This window comes from Cucurbita pepo, unplaced genomic scaffold, assembly GCF_002806865.2.
Source record: "Cucurbita pepo subsp. pepo cultivar mu-cu-16 unplaced genomic scaffold, ASM280686v2 Cp4.1_scaffold000213, whole genome shotgun sequence".
Taxonomy (NCBI): Eukaryota; Viridiplantae; Streptophyta; class Magnoliopsida; order Cucurbitales; family Cucurbitaceae; genus Cucurbita; species Cucurbita pepo.
In genome coordinates this window covers 25,398-40,402 of record NW_019646471.1, presented here as the reverse complement: position 1 = coordinate 40,402, position 15,005 = coordinate 25,398, and the positions used below count along the sequence as shown (strand labels likewise).

Genomic DNA, 15,005 nt, shown 5'->3' with positions numbered 1-15,005 from the left:
GTTTATTATCCTATTATAAACCAAGTCCCTCTCGGGCCAATGAGAGGGTGGGGCTCCATTGTTCAAGCCCCGAAATCAGTACTTAAGAGAACAACTCATCTACTTTACTTATATGGAAAGGAGTGAATTTCATGATATTATGTTCCCAACTCCCTATTATATAGTCAAGCCCCAAAATGGTAGGCATATTGAATCGGTTAAAAGAGTCATTCTCACCCATGTAAATTAAAGAACAAACCTTCACATGTAGGAGTTCATAACTCACTCAAGATTAATATCGAGTCACATATGATCATTATGTGAAATATTAATCTTCTCAATTAACGGATTTATAAGGAGTGATTAAATATTTCTTGGTTCAGTCTTATACAAACTCATTGTATAGGATACCCCCACTTACATGTCTCCACGTGAACGATTTGGATCAAATCATTTGTAACGATAACAAAGTGGGTTATATCAATAGTGTGACCACGATAAGGCACTCAACCTTATCCATATACGTAGGTTATTACTTGAACACGATCCTCTTGTATGTCAACCACGTACTATTCAAAACAATTATGGTTAGAAACTATATAATTAATTATGAGGTTTTAGGGCATAATCCCAACACACGGATGATGAAGAGCTCGTATTGATGTTGGCGGAGAAAATCTCCAACCTTTTGATGCTCAATGAAGAAAAAATTATGGTAAACCTCCTCGCAAATGAAGAAGAACAAGTGGAGACCAACATGTAGTATCCAAACAACGGAGCGAGCAACCACATGAACAGGAGATCAAGTAAAGTTCAAGAAGCTTGATCAAAAGTTCATCAGAAAACTGAAGCTTTGTCCGATCAATTATATAGATCCAAGGAAAATGATCCAAGTTGTTCCGATAAAGAAATAAATAATGATATTAATGTCAAAAAAAAAAAAACACGCTTCGTTGCCGCACTGTACGCTACTCGCCGCTTAAAAGTACAAACAAGTCCGATGGTGCAAGACAACGCTGACCCATGTGGTTTCGAGGCCATCTTTGAAGAAAAGAGGGATGTGGGTAGATTGCGTGGAGGGAGTAAAACACTCAGGTTTGTGGAAGAAGAGGCTGTCGATGGGGGAGGGGAGTTTNGTTATTATTTCTCGGCATGATCTTTGGCATGTAACCAAGCTCTAATACCAAATGTTAGAAAACACTCGTACAACTAAGAGAGGCAATAAACCAACTTGCTTTATTCAACTGGTTACAGAATACATATATAGACAGAATAGCCACACTAACCGCTAGTAACCACCCTTAACCGCTATTAACTACCTTTAACCGCTACTAACTACCCTTAACCGCTACTAACTACCCTTAACCGCTACTAACTACCCTTAACCGCTATACATTGAAATACAAACAGTAAATAAGATTAATTACGGTTAATACAAGATTAAATAAACTAACAAGTTTTGGGGTTTTGCTTGCAAGACTTGTGGTTTGAACATCGTGGGGATGAACCATGCAAGAGGGCGACGGACGGTGAAGGTTGCGAGCGTCAGTTCAGGTTCAGGTTACAAAATCCTTCAATTTTATATGCATTGCTCATTTTTCGATTGATACTCAAGAAAATGGGGCCATTATCTTCAGCCTACTGAGACCGAGGAGACTGAAAAGGAAGTTTTGAATTGTTTGAAGGCGAACTCGAGAAGAGCTCCAACGAGCACAGAGGCGAGGGGAAGAGAAATTCAAAGAAGAAAAATAAGAAAAAAAAAATATTCTATGTCACAATATCTCACCCTTAAATATGAAATTATTATTACTCTTGCTCGAGACAACTGAAATAATCAACTGGTTTACTGTGCTTGTTTTTTAATAAGCCTAAGATGGTGTGAATAAATATGAAATTATTATTACTCTTTCCTCTTTCCAAAGACAACTAAAATAATGAACCGGTTTAATGTGCTTGTTTTTTAATAAGCCCAACGCTCCTATTTAAGCCGAAATAAATCCTATAAATAACTACTACAAAGACTCAACTAAAATACACCATTCAGGTTACTCTTAATAAAATTGAATAGTTTAACAACTTGACTAATTTCATCTAACAATAAGTTGCACTAATTTTGACAATTTTGACGGGAGGAGAAGAAATGGATGAAGAAGGTTATGGAGAAAGGAAGGAAGGAAGAAAAAAAAAAAAAAATCACGTGAGGAGGAGGAAATCCACTAGGCCCATGTGTGCAAACTACTAGGCCCGACCCCTCATGTGTGACTCGCGAGGTCTAACCAGGGTAGAAGCCCTACTCGATGGTTTTGACCCGGTTCGGTCCAATTCGGTTCTATCCACTTAGGTTGGTTTTGCCCCTTTTTAAATATTTTCCTCATTTTAACTTCGATTTTGGCGTCGTTTTCACCGGTTTTCATCATTTTTCTCAATGTAGGAACTATTTGAAGAGCTTGATAAATTTTGGAGTCTTCTAAGAATGCAAACCCGAACAAAAAGTGTCATGTTCTCAAGTAAGTGGCACCTCAGAACTTTAAATTTAGCTATGCTCGTAGTATGCTTGACAATATGATATGAGAAGTATGCCATAGAAATTTGAGCATAAGATGAGTTGACTTGATGTATATAAGAGCACGTTAAATGCTATGATACATGTGATGGTGTTAATATAACACATGCGGAAACAATTTGGATCTTAGGCACTTTAAGAACATCAATTATAGTAAATAACTAGCATGTTCATAAGTATTAAAACTTAATGAGTTTGAATACTAACCTTTTGTAGTTCAAATTCCTTTTTCCTCACGAACCGGTTTCGAACCACCACTAGTGTCTTCTGCACTATCCTCCGGCCTTAGAACGGGATTGTGGAATCCGGTGAGTGATTAAACTTTAGAGGAATTTTGTATATATGAAGAGAGTGTTTGTGAGAGGTTTTTCTCAAGGTTTCTTTTTTACCAAGAAGACCTTTCATGTACCATGATCACTCTATTTATAGAGTCAGAGTCATGTTTGCATATTTATGCAAATTTGAGATCACCAAATTTTGACACTCAAAATTCCACTCAAACTTGTAGGGTTTATTTGGCAAGTATGGAAGTTTGGTTAAACCAAATTTTGACACCTCAAAATTCCACTCATATGGATTTTTCCATTAAATGAAGTACTTTCTTCATTTTAATTCAACACTTAATTTGAATAATTAATTTCAAATTAAAGTAATATTAAATGATTAATTAAACTATTTAATTAATATTTAATATTAATTCATATGCCAATCCCAATCAATTCCAACACATAATTGATTAAGATATTTAAATCTTATTTAAATATCTCAGATTCTCTCCTTTTGTTTAATTCGTAAATAAAAAAAATGCAGTTAAATATATCGTATATATATAGCGCATATTCCCTAATTTGAATTCGAACACTTCGAACTCACTCGTCACACTGTTCTATGATTTAGTCCGATATGAGCTAGCAGAGGGACCTAATGGACCTATAGATCATGGGCTCCAACGATCCAAGATTAACCGGTTAAACTCATTAACCTTGTTAACCAACATTCGTTAACTACTGGACACTCCACTATAGCCTAGTAGTTGCACTCCCCTCACTATAGATATATTTCTGTCCATTTGATATAACCATGATTAGTAAGTCGATCCTTCACAGGTTGTTCGTAACTAGAGCTGGGTCAATTTACCGTTTTACCCCTAAAGTTACTTCTTGTTCCTTATGTCTCACTGATCCTCTAATGAACAATTGGTTTGTGGTCCAACCAGTAAACCGAATCCCTCTCAGGCCAATGAGAGGGTGGGGCCCCTTGTTCAAGACCTGGAGTCAGTGCTTAAGGGAACTACCTTTCTTCTATCCCTAAAAGTGGGTAGGAGTGAATTCCATCTTGCACCCCACGTCCCCAGCCATTCACCCAGTCTTACCCCTGAAATGGGAGGCCTGTTGAGTCGGCGAACTAGAGCCACTCTCACCCATGCAAATCTAAGGATAATTCCGAATAAACAGGAGTTCATGGTTAGCTCAGGATTAAAACCGAGTTACCTAGGTTATCGAATGAAAAGAAAATCAGTCTCAACAGTAAACGACTTTATAAAGTGAGAGTGGTTTTCTTCATGGTCCGATCTTATGCAATACTCATTGCATAGGACGCCCCCACTCACATGTCTCCACATGCACAATTTAGTGATCGCATTGTTTATATCATATACAAAAGTGGGCCGCATCCATAGTGTCCCCAGAATAAGGTACTCAGCCTTATCCTTATACTATAGATCATTTTGACTATATACTTGAACTTGATCCACTCTTATGTCTCTACATATAGTTCAAGTAATCATACTATAGCTAGAGTGTTCTTAGTTTATTGGATTTAGATTAATGATCGTAAAGTTCACTTTATTCAATAACAATCTTTACTGAATAAACAACCATAATAACTTTATTGAAAATAAAATATGTTTTTATTTACAAACTATGAGTTTTAGGACATAAAACTCAACAACATGTTTATCGAGGAAGGAACTGTGAGTTTTGATATGATCAAAATTGAGAGCATGTCTTCAGTACGATATAAAACATGTTATGGAAAACCGATTATATATGTTTGAGCACAGAATGAGTTGAAATGACACATGTTGAATGTGATTATCTATGTTTACTGAAACGCGTATGCAGTATCTTATGAACTGAGATTCATGACTAGGTATCCATGTTTAGATTGCTATGCTATATCTCTATTTCATATGTTTATGATGTATGAGGTTATATGGGGACGATTAGGGGTTCGCCAACTAATCTCTAATCTTGAACCTAACTCGATTATCAGAAGTTTGGATAACCATAGAACTGGCTTATGATATTTTATGACTTATGATTGTACCCTATGGGGACTATTGTGAAGTTTTCCAGTTAGCTTCCTGTAGTGAGCCTGTCACGAGTGTTAGAAAACACTCATACAACTAAGAGAGGAACCAACTTACTCATTTTATTCAACTTGTGTACACAGTACATATATAATAGAATAGCCACACATTAATAACGGCTAATAACTTCCCTTAACCGCTAATAACTTCCCTTAACCGCTAATAACTTCCCTTCCCTTAACCGCTAAACTTTCCTTAACCGCTAAACTTCCCTTAACCGCTAAACTTCCCTTAACTGCTAAACTTCCGTTAACTGACATAATTTGACATACAAACAGTAAATACAAATGAATTACGGTTAATACACGAGTAAATAAACTAACAAATCATCCCCTTAATCTTGTATTTTGATGTTCACATTCTTATATTATTCAAACCAATTCTTTCAGTAAACGTCCTAACCATATTCCTTGACAAGCAGCTGACATCACCGCAATATACTCCGCTTCAAGGGATGAAAGTTGCTGCCATTATATCCGCCTTCATTCTTCTCTGTCTTCCTTTCAATCGNTAAATAAACTAACAAATCATCCCCTTAATCTTGTATTTTGATGTTCACATTCTTATATTATTCAAACCAATTCTTTCAGTAAACGTCCTAACCATATTCCTTGACAAGCAGCTGACATCACCGCAATATACTCCGCTTCAAGGGATGAAAGTTGCTGCCATTATCTCCGCCTTCATTCTTTTCTGTCTTCCTTTCAATGGGCAACTGCTTTTCATCGACAGTTTTAATTACCTGTTCTACTTGTCCGGCCAATGGCTTTTCCTCAATAGGTTTAATTACCTGTTCTACTAGTCCGGCTAACTGCTGTTCCACGATAGGTTTAGTTCCCTGTGGTACTTCAATTGCACTGCCGGAAACAATGGCCTCCTTCTCCTTCTCCTTCTCTGCTTTCGTTTCTCCGGCGACCTATTTTTCAATAGCACCACTATTGTTTCCGTCCTCCTTCTCCTTCTCACCGTCACAGGCGACCTCCTTCTCTTTTATCTCCTCTGCTTTCANTTTTGATGTTCACATTCTTATATTATTCAAACCAATTCTTTCAGTAAACGTCCTAACCATATTCCTTGACAAGCAGCTGACATCACCGCAATATACTCCGCTTCAAGGGATGAAAGTTGCTGCCATTATCTCCGCCTTCATTCTTTTCTGTCTTCCTTTCAATGGGCAACTGCTTTTCATCGACAGTTTTAATTACCTGTTCTACTTGTCCGGCCAATGGCTTTTCCTCAATAGGTTTAATTACCTGTTCTACTAGTCCGGCTAACTGCTGTTCCACGATAGGTTTAGTTCCCTGTGGTACTTCAATTGCACTGCCGGAAACAATGGCCTCCTTCTCCTTCTCCTTCTCTGCTTTCGTTTCTCCGGCGACCTATTTTTCAATAGCACCACTATTGTTTCCGTCCTCCTTCTCCTTCTCACCGTCACAGGCGACCTCCTTCTCTTTTATCTCCTCTGCTTTCACTACCTCCGTTGCCACATTCTGGACCTCCGCCACAACGCCATCTCTCTTCTCCTCGGATTCAAACTTCACAGCGCCAACGATTTTCTCGCCATCGCTCTTCTTCTCTTCTCGCTTCTCTATTTTTTTTCTTCGATTCAATCTTCACAGGGCCATCGATTTTCTCCTCATTNCGCAATATACTCCGCTTCAAGGGATGAAAGTTGCTGCCATTATCTCCGCCTTCATTCTTTTCTGTCTTCCTTTCAATGGGCAACTGCTTTTCATCGACAGTTTTAATTACCTGTTCTACTTGTCCGGCCAATGGCTTTTCCTCAATAGGTTTAATTACCTGTTCTACTAGTCCGGCTAACTGCTGTTCCACGATAGGTTTAGTTCCCTGTGGTACTTCAATTGCACTGCCGGAAACAATGGCCTCCTTCTCCTTCTCCTTCTCTGCTTTCGTTTCTCCGGCGACCTATTTTTCAATAGCACCACTATTGTTTCCGTCCTCCTTCTCCTTCTCACCGTCACAGGCGACCTCCTTCTCTTTTATCTCCTCTGCTTTCACTACCTCCGTTGCCACATTCTGGACCTCCGCCACAACGCCATCTCTCTTCTCCTCGGATTCAAACTTCACAGCGCCAACGATTTTCTCGCCATCGCTCTTCTTCTCTTCTCGCTTCTCTATTTTTTTTCTTCGATTCAATCTTCACAGGGCCATCGATTTTCTCCTCATTGATCATCTTCTCTGTTTTTTTCACAGACGCAGCCTTCACATCTCCACGTTCTTTTATCTCTACAAGTGATCCATCTCCGAACTTCACCGTGCCGGTCACTAACTCGTTCAATTCCGAGAACCAACTTCGATAACCAGTCATATGATTGCTGGCTTCCGTATCTAGGAACCAAATGTTGTTTTTCTTCTCAATTTCTTTCGAGACAACCTTCTCTTCATAAAGAGCCATTTCCGTCAACTCTGGTAAACCAAGAGTTCGGACCTCACAAACTTGTGCTGTAAGTAAGGCTGGCTCATCCTCATCACTTTGCGTCTCAGTTAAGTGCGCCTGATTCTCCCTTTTCTTCGATCTACAGTGGGATGCATAATGATTCTCCCTTTTCTTCGATCTACAGTCGGATGCATAATGACCAATCTTTTGGCAATTATAACACTTCAACTTCCGACATTCTGAGGCATAGTGACCTAGGCCTTGACAATTGTAGCATCTTACCTTGCTCTTGTCAGCCTTCTTCTCTTGATGAAACGAGTCGTTTCCACGACCATGACCTCTCCCTCTCCAGCGACCACTGCGACCTCGCCCTCGGCTATGGCCTCCATTGTCGCTACGTTTTTTCTCTTTCCATTCTCCTTGAGTCAATAAGACATGCTCAGCATTCTCTTTGTTGCCACCGATCCGTTCCTCTCCGATGACTTCCTCCATGGTCATCACCTTTAAATCAGCAAATTTCTCTATTGCCGATACGATATGAAGAAACTTAGAAGGTACTGAGCGGATAAATTTTTTCACCAAGTATGCCTCTTCAAACTTGTCTCCAAAAGTACGTATTTTATTAACAACTTCTATCAACCTTGCTGCATAATCATCAATAGTCTCGGACTCCTTCATTTTCATAATTTCAAACTCAATCTTCAGAGTTTGGATCTTTGCCTCCTTTACACGTTCAGCACTGACATGAATAGTTTTTAGTGTCTTCCATGCTTCCTTTGCTGCCTCTTTCTCTGCTAACAAAAACAACATCTCCTCAGGGATTGCTTGATAGATAGCTGCTAAGGTCATTTGATCCTTCCTTTCATCAAGACTATCCAGAGGCTCAGTTGATTCGATTGCGTCCCACACCCCTTGAGCACGCAAATAGACCTTCATCTTCATAGCCCATGCTGATTAGTTGGTTCTCGATAACGTCGGGTATTGGAGTGTTACTAGACCTTCCTTTGTTGCAGACTTCGACGACTCTCCTCTCTCTCCAGTGTTGTTATTATTTCTCGGCATGATCTTTGGCATGTAACCAGGCTCTGATACTAAATGTTAGAAAACACTCATACAACTAAGAGAGGAACCAACTTACTCATTTTATTCAACTTGTGTACACAGTACATATATAGACAGAATATNTTAACGACTTCTGTCAACCTTGCTGCATAATCATCAATAGTCTCGGACTCCTTCATATTCATAATTTCAAACTCAATCTTCAGAGTTTGGATCTTTGCCTCCTTTACACGTTCAGCACTGACATGAATAGTTTTTAGTGTCTTCCATGCTTCCTTTGCTGCCTCTTTCTCTGCTAACAAAAACAACATCTCCTCAGGGATTGCTTGATAGATAGCTGCTAAGGTCATTTGATCCTTCCTTTCATCAAGACTATCCAGAGGCTCAGTTGATTCGATTGCGTCCCACACCCCTTGAGCACGCAAATAGACCTTCATCTTCATAGCCCATGCTGATTAGTTGGTTCTCGATAACGTCGGGTATTGGAGTGTTACTAGACCTTCCTTTGTTGCAGACTTCGACGACTCTCCTCTCTCTCCAGTGTTGTTATTATTTCTCGGCATGATCTTTGGCATGTAACCAGGCTCTGATACTAAATGTTAGAAAACACTCATACAACTAAGAGAGGAACCAACTTACTCATTTTATTCAACTTGTGTACACAGTACATATATAGACAGAATATCCACACATTAATAACGACTAATAACTTTCCTTAACCGCTAATAACTTCCCTTAATCGCTAAACTTTCCTTAACCGCTAAACTTCCCTTAACTGCTAAACTTCCCTTAACGAACATAATTTGACATACAAACAGTAAATACAAATGAATTACGGTTAATACAAGATTAAATAAACTAACAACGAGCGGCACGGATCCACGATTGTACCTTATGTGTTGGTTATGATTATTGTTCATTTATGTGAGTTATGCGGTTATACAGGGACAATAGGAGTTCGCCAACTAACCCCTCATAGCAAACCTGACTCGATTGTCAGAGGTTCAGATAACCATAGAACTGGCATATGATGTTTTATGATATATGATTTGTTTCATGTGGGGACTATTAGAAGTTAGCTAGTTAGCTTTCATTTGGTGAACCTGCCACAAGCGGTAGGGGTCCACAATTGCACCTTAGAGTTGGTCAAGCCTTAACATGCATGAACCCTATGAGATTTATACCAAGGTCGCACTTCAAGGACTTTGAGATATGATGATGATAAGAGACTAGCATAAACGACTAACCATGAGACCTAGAGAACTTAAGAATATTCCAAGGGTCGGCGGTCTAGATAGGACCAAGAAAAAGTAGAATGAGAAAAACCTAGGGTGTAGCCTAGGAAGATGCTTATACAGGGAAACAAATCCCCAAAAGACAATTAGATACTAAACGTATGAATAAGATCAATAAGACTTAGTAACAAAATATGAAATACAAGCAAGCTGCTTACCGAGTATATTTTATATTCTCATCTCTACTACTTCAACTTTCTTTTCAGGTGGAGCTTGACGTAGAGACCCACCACACTTGAGTCTGGAGTTCCTTTGTGTTTACCTTTAAATCTCGTATTCCATGTATTTTAAATAGTTTGATCTTGTAGTTGTGTATTTTAGTGGTCTCTACTTGTTTGTTTATAAAAGCAAAATTTTCATCACTATTTTAATCAAAGTTCAAAGTTCATGCACGTGATTAAATGTTTTAAATTTTACGCATTTTTTTCTTATTTCTACGTTAGTGAGTAAAGGTCCGTGGCTCGAGTCCCTAAAAAAAGTGGGTCGTTACACAATGTAAGAACGACAATCAACGTCTATTGACAAAGGTTTATTACATCTTGAGTTTGAAGAGAAATATTATTAGTATTAGTCAAATGACAGAAGAAGACAGTAGGGTAGAGTTAGTCAGCTCATTCCTCAAGATATTCAATAGGAATAAAGCCTTGTTGATGAAGATAAAACCATCGCAAAACTTCCTGTATAAGATACTAATGAAAGATCATCAACATCTTCTAGAAGCCTCCATTAGCATTGAAACTGAGAAAGAGAATATAAATCAGTGAGTCGGGAGAAGAAGGAACCGAAGAAAAGTGCTAAGAATAAACCAAAGAACAAAGCTAAAAAGAAATTGGAGGCCACTTTAGTCGACAAAGAGCAACCTACAAGTCAATGTGCTTCATCACATTTATCATCTCAACCAAGGAGGCCTAAAGGAAGGCCACGAGTGAGTAAGAAAAAATGGGACATCAAATTTGTTATCACACCCTAGAGACAGACCTAAAAAGAAATAAGAATCTAAAAATAACATGGTTAAAAGGGAGAGGAATGTTTTAGAAGATGATGAAGTTATTATGCAAAAGAGAGAAGCGGAAGAAATTGCATGTTACGAAATTGAGCAAAAAATGAATATGGGGCTTGGGTTTCCCTCAAGGCTGGTCGTGAGTGTGTCAAGGTCAGAACGCCGCATGGTTAAAAAAGTACAACCATGACAGTTGGTATCAAAGCCACACTTAGTGTGTCTAGTCGGATAAGACATAGTTCTCGAGGGTTGATTGAAGACCTTGCAAATGTATCAAGAATGCAGAGAAAAGGACAATTGCAATCAGAATCAAAATCTAGTTACGGATTGAAACCAAGACTCCCCTAAATTTATTAGTGTCGTGTGTCAACACCTCACTGTTGGGAGATCTATCCATCAAGCAAGACTAGGCACATTTTCCAAGGGTTTGGGGTTTCAATGTGGGTAAGAGACCAGACATTTTCCAGGTGTCTTCTAAAGAACCATTCACATTAGAGAAATAGTGTCAATGGTTACAAGTAGAGAAGTCGGAGGTCAAGACAAGACAAGCGTTGGCCAAATGCGAAGTCAAGCACAACACCAGTCCTTATGGGGGACAACCTTGCTGTAGAGAGGCAGCCAAGTTTGAATGGGGGAGGGCCTGAGTGAATGGGTTACTCACCCCATGAATGTGCTCCAAGGTGCGAGCACACGTGTATTCCTTGAGCCACCGCCTCGTATCTAAGGTGAGTGGTTTCACAAGAGTTTTCAAGAACAACATCCGCTTGAGAAGTGAGCATCCATTGGAATAGACATAGAGAAGTGAAGTTGCAGAAAGACGAGCCAAGTATCACTAGGAGTCTTGTTGTTCAAGTTTTGAAATAAGATGACCACATAAACATTAGTTTGTAATTTGCTCAAGATTGAAATTAAGTGGCAATAAGACCTACTATTTAGTCGATACCTTTACTCAAATGTTTGTACAATATTGTTTCAACAAGGTGAAAATAACTACTTTCTCCGTACTTTCTTTAAAACCATGCTACACTTGGAATGAAAATAAACTAATAGATCTGAACAAGAATTAGCTCACATGGAGGGAAACTCTTGCGGGTAAGTTAAATGTCCACGGGATGAGATTGGACAGGGCAACCTTCTATTTCCTTCCAAATCCAGGTGAAGTTTTCCATTTATTTATGTGGGATCCGGTTCTCGTGGGTATTTTTTTTCTGTTTATTATTCCAATAGTCTTCAGTTTAAATATTGCAATTATAATTCTAAAATTAACTATTTTACTTTATTTTTTATTATAACCAAATAGCATATGTATTTAATACTGGTTGAAAATAGATTTATATTAAGTGGGAATAGGACGGAGAATTGGATGAGATGGGGAATATAATCTCATCCCAGACCCATTTGTCTAACGGGAGAAAATGTTCCCCACTTCATTCCCGTCTAAAAGGAAAATTCTCTCTCTATTTAGGGCACGTCCCAGTTTTGCACGAAAAATAGATATCTCTAACTAAGAACAACAATAAAAAGAAACGACCAAGCAAAATGAGATTTTTCTTGATATTTCTTGTTTTATAGTGGGAGAGAAAATTGACTACGTTAAAGTAAACTTTAAACGTATGTCATCTCAATTCAAATTATGGACTTACCTTGATGATCTTTGACTTATTATTTTTGAAATCATAAAGGTGAAAATGCATGATTTAAGATAATAAATGGATCATACAATAATCAATAATGAATCTTCTGAGCCTAAAAAAAGAAGTAGGTTGTGGTTGAAAGAAGACGTTTTGAAGGTGTTTATTGATAACACTGCGAGTAACACTTGCCCAAACTTTCTTTAATTTACTTGTTTCCCATACTTGTGATGGGCAATGTTTCACAAATACAATTCGAACCGTAAAGTTGAACTTGTCTAATCCTAGAAGTCTCGATGTGGATCACAATTTTTTAGAAACATGAAAAATCTTCAATTGCTTATGATTTAAAATATATATATGTATTTTTTTAAAAATCTTAAATATTTACGGCATAATTTAAAGTGGATTACATGGCATGCATTTACCTAACCATCTTTATCGTCTTCCTTTGTTACAAATTTTTTGTTGGATTAGATTTAGTACGTAGTCTCATAGAAATTTTGAAAAAGAATTTACCGTAATTATATTTACTTGTGTGATGGGAAGATTCTTTAGAGTGTTTCTTAAAATTATTGATCCATTATGTTGGATCACTATTTACGTTTTTTTTTCTTCCTCTTCTTTTTCATGTATTTCAAAATTGTGAAAGATTGAAGCCCGTTGATTTTAGTTACTCTACTTCTTTAGAGAAAATTCCTTACTTCTCTTGAAGAATTGTATCTTCGCCACTGCACAAGTTTAAGAACAATTCCTACCTAAGTTGTTTATCTTGGTAAGCTTGTTAGCATTTCATTAACTGCACAAATTTAAATAGATTTATAAGTCCATTAGATTTTTAAATAGTCTTGTTAAGTTGGACTTTAGAGGATGTACCAATCTTGAAAAGCTTCCAAGCTATTGATAAGCGTCAACAATGCTGGATTTTGTAAAGTTAGAGGTCCTTCTAGAATTCTTGCAAACGTTCACAAATAAAGCTAACTTAACGAATTGATTCCAACAAAGAGTTGGTTAGAAGATGAATCTCTTAAATCGAACTTGGAATCTATGATGGTCACTCTTAGATTCCAAGACGACTCACTCCAGAATTAGCTTGATCATTACTAATTCAATTAATCGGTTTAAACATCAAACCTAAAGCAAGGTTTGAAAAAGAATAACACCAAAAAGGTATCAAGAAAACACAAAGGTTTTGTTTGTATTCAACAATGATCCTTAAGCATGAATATTACATGCCTTTAAATAGGCCAACAAGATAACCCAAATATAATGAAGTTCATCTACCAACTACAAATTACAACTACCAATAAAAGCTTGTAAATACAAATTGAAGAAAATAAGGCAAACATAAATTGTCTTAATCGGTAGTTCAACTACCAAAGCAAAGTCTTCTAATCACTTTTCAATGTCAGCACTCCATTATTGTGATATGCTAATGCTATAAAGATTTTTGGGCTCAAAAGTCTTTATTTCAACTTGTAAATTAGCTGGCCTTTGAAGATGCAATATGTAGGCCTCTTGTATCTTCTTAGCCTTGCTTCTTGTAATTGGTTCTTCGGATACATGCAAAGTGTCATTAGTTGAATTCATATCATCCTCCCTTTCTTTAGAAGGATTTGTCCTGAAATCAAGGTCTTCATTACCTACATCAAATGGAGTTAAATAAGCCACATTAAAAGTAGAACTTACATTGTACTCACCTCTGAGATTTAGCTTGTATGCATTGTCATTGATCCGCTCTAGTACTTGAAAAGGACCATCTCTTTTGGTTGAAGTTTAGACTTTCTCTGATTTGGAAACCTTTCCTTTTGTAGATGAACCCAAACCCAGTCACCTTGTTTAAAAATCAATTTCTTTCTTCCTTGGTTCTTGCGCGTGACTAGTTTTTTATTTTTGTTTTCAATTCTTTCTTTTGTCTTTGTGAATTTTTTTATGTATTCAACTCTTGAAGAAGCTGCATCATTAGCAAACATATTAGGTGACAAAGCTGATAAATCTAGAGGAAAGGATCAAATCCATACACAACTTCAAAAGGTGAACAATGAGTGGTGCTATGTATCGCTCTATTGTATGCAAATTCCATAAAAGGTGGAGTCTCTTCCCAAGACTTAAGATTTTTGGAAATTAAAGACCTAAGTAAGGCTCATAATGTTCTATTAACAACCTCAGTTTGTCCATGGGTTTGGGGGTGACAAGTTGTAGAAAATAGAAGCTTAGTTCCCAACTTTCCCCACAAAACATTCAAAAAATGGCTTAAAAATTTTACATCCCTAACAATAGCTTGGGAATACCATGCAATCTAACCACTTCCTAAAGAATAGATTAGCTATGTTGGTAGCATCGTTCTGTTACATGGAATGAATTGTGTCATCTTACTAAACCTATCAGCTACCACAAAAATGTTATCATGGTGTCTTCTAGTATTCGGTAATCCTAGAACAAAATCCATGCTAATGTCAATCCATGGTTTACTAGGAACATCTAAAGGTGTGTAAAGACCATGTGTGATATGGAAATAAGATATGGAATCACTACAAGGGGAATAAGATTCGAATTACCTTGTTATCAAATATCTCAAGGCAAGAACATTGTTTGAGATTCGAATCACTCCACAAGCAAGATCAATCATGTCTAGCTTGAATGATTCTTGTTGATCAAATATCTCAGCGCAAGAACACTTGTTTGAGATTCGAATCACTCCACAAG

The 15,005-nt window shown here is 37.6% G+C and overlaps 1 protein-coding gene across 1 annotated transcript; it reads right to left on the bottom strand.

Annotated features, from left to right (window-relative positions):
- Window positions 1–5,541: 5,541 nt before the first annotated feature.
- On the bottom strand, window positions 5,542–8,253 carry LOC111784490. Its single transcript, XM_023665178.1, has 4 exons — window positions 6,997–8,253; window positions 6,450–6,839; window positions 6,119–6,292; window positions 5,542–5,829 (listed from the first exon to the last, which is right to left on the bottom strand). Exons 1-4 carry the CDS (start codon window positions 8,251–8,253, stop codon window positions 5,542–5,544), a joined length of 2,109 nt encoding a protein of 702 aa, XP_023520946.1.
- Between the last annotated feature and the right edge of the window lie 6,752 nt (window positions 8,254–15,005).